The following is a 2,278-nucleotide window of genomic DNA, read 5'->3' as shown; positions in this document are numbered from 1 at the left end:
AGAAAGAGAGAGTGAGAGAGATAGAAAGAGAGAGAGAGAGTGAGAGAGAGAGAGTGAGAGATAGAAAGAGAGAGTGAGAGAGATAGAAAGAGAGAGAGAGAGTGAGAGAGAGAGAGTGAGAGATAGAAAGAGAGAGTGAGAGAGATAGAAAGAGAGAGAGAGAGTGAGAGATAGAAAGAGAGAGTGAGAGAGATAAAAAAAAAGAGAGAGTGAGAGAGATAGAAAGAGAGAGTGAGAGAGATTTAAAAAAAAGAGAGAGAGAGAGAGAGAGACTCCACTTGCCCATACCTCCTTGCAAAACTATTTAATAAAGTGTAACCTGGGATTTCAGTAACTAAAAGTTAATAGTTGAAAGTTCAAACAAAGATCATCTTCAGTACCGAACAATTTCCCTCTTCTTTTCTGTTTTTTTATCTTCTTGAAGCATATAATATTACTACCATGCTAACACGTTTTCTTCACTATACCGAACTGACAAGCACCCAGCATTAAACCAGGACAAGGGACTAACAAAATAGCCGTGATAGGTAGGATAAATGTGACAGCATTATTTTCTCTCTCTTGACCCTTTCAAAATGGTGTACCAGATACCGTGCAGTAATTAAGTCGGTGCGTACCAAACCAAAGATCGTGTATAAAATACAAGATGGTTCACTCCTTTTTTTGGAGCAAATTTTTAAAAAAGTCTCAAAATTCGGAGGCGCTCCGCTCTCTTTCAAAAAGCGCGGACTTTGCTAACAGTTAGCCTACTTGTGTGAAAAACAATAAAAGTGAAACTAACAACAAACTGTGCTGTTCCTATTCTTCTTCTGGAGAAACAAAAGATAGCCTCAAAACAAAGACTGCAGCGCCATCTGAATCAATGCGCAGACTTCCTCCGGAGATCCGCTTCCGCGGACACTTTTTTGGCTGAGCGAACAATTTTGTTTTGTACGATCTTTGACCTAAGACAAAAATACAATTGTAATATAACATTGTCATCATGAGTACTTAAGCATGAACTGCGCACGCCCGCACGCACACACACACACACACACACACACACACACACACACACACACACACACACGCACGCACGCACACACACACACACACGCACAAACACACACACACACACACACAAACACGCGCACACACACGCACAGACACACACACACATATATACACACACACACACACGCACAGACACACTCACACACACACACACACACACACACACACACACACACACACACTCACACACACACACACACCCACACACAAACACACACACGCCCATCCTGACCTCCAGCGATAAGTGTAACCCCTTGAGAGTCCGGAAAAAAAGGACATTGTGATTCTTCCTGTCACCATTATGTATGTGTTATGTAGGTCTTGAAAAAGTGCTGTTGTTGCATTAGTGATATTGGTTTTTTGTTGTTTTTTTCGGGGGGGGGGGGGTTCCCTTCCTCCCAGCTCATGATGGCTCTCAGACGGGAGGGGGATAGGGGGGGGGGTGTCTGTAAACTGTTCGTTATAATGTCTGGTTGAGTAGAGTTGGGTGAGTGGTTGGTGGGTGTCATCTCTGCCTCGGAGACCTCTGAGATTGACGTGCAATGATCCGCCACTCACTTTGGTCGTCTCCTGCAGCTGCCCTGATGCACTTGTCCAACAAATACTTGTGTCCTCCCAAACTTGTGAGCATATTTTACAGGCTAAAACAACACCTGGACATGGATGGCTGGTGCCTCTATAAAATAAATACATTATTGATGGCCAGCAAATTCTCGGAGGGCCTGTGTGCTCTTTAAAGATCCAACTGAAAAAGTTTAAAATGCCCCGCGCGCTATATATAACCTTTATGCAGTTGCAGATGCTGTAAAAAAATTGCCACCCCCCCCCCCAAACAAACGCCCCCCAAACTTAACGTGACTATTTGTGGGGTCGCAGCAATCTTATTCCAATCCCCCCCCCTTTTTTTTGGTTTGTTTTGGTAGGTTTTTACGGCGTCCGCAACTGCATAGAGGTCATATAAGCGCGCGGGGCACTTTAAACTTTTTCAGTTGGTAGGAAATTTTGAATTTTGCCCGGGTGGCGGCCGAAGGCTACTCTTGTCGATTTTAAACCACCAAGGGATCTTAAAAGAGCCCGCCCTCCGAGGATTTTCGCCCTTGTCCGAGAAGGCTAGGTGTAGATCTTTCCTACCAGAAGATCAGGGGTGTGGCTGAAAGACAGCAGTAAGAAGTGACCAAGGAGAAGCAGTAGAAAGGCTGCAGAAAGAGTCAGGAGCCCAGAGGAG

At 44.6% G+C, this 2,278-nt stretch overlaps 1 protein-coding gene across 1 annotated transcript in view; it reads right to left on the bottom strand.

Moving 5' to 3' along the window:
* LOC106012986 overlaps positions 1-1,684 on the bottom strand; it is a 31,171-nt gene extending 29,487 nt beyond the window's left edge. Inside the window, exon 1 of the mRNA XM_013087502.1 lies at positions 1,612-1,684. Coding sequence (XP_012942956.1) covers positions 1,612-1,684 — 73 coding nt within the window. The remainder of the gene's footprint in view (positions 1-1,611) is intronic.
* Positions 1,685-2,278: the final 594 nt, after the last annotated feature.

Source organism: Aplysia californica, unplaced genomic scaffold (assembly GCF_000002075.1).
Source record: "Aplysia californica isolate F4 #8 unplaced genomic scaffold, AplCal3.0 scaffold00596, whole genome shotgun sequence".
NCBI lineage: Eukaryota > Metazoa > Mollusca > Gastropoda > Aplysiida > Aplysiidae > Aplysia > Aplysia californica.
This window is presented reverse-complemented; position numbering and strand designations above follow the sequence as displayed.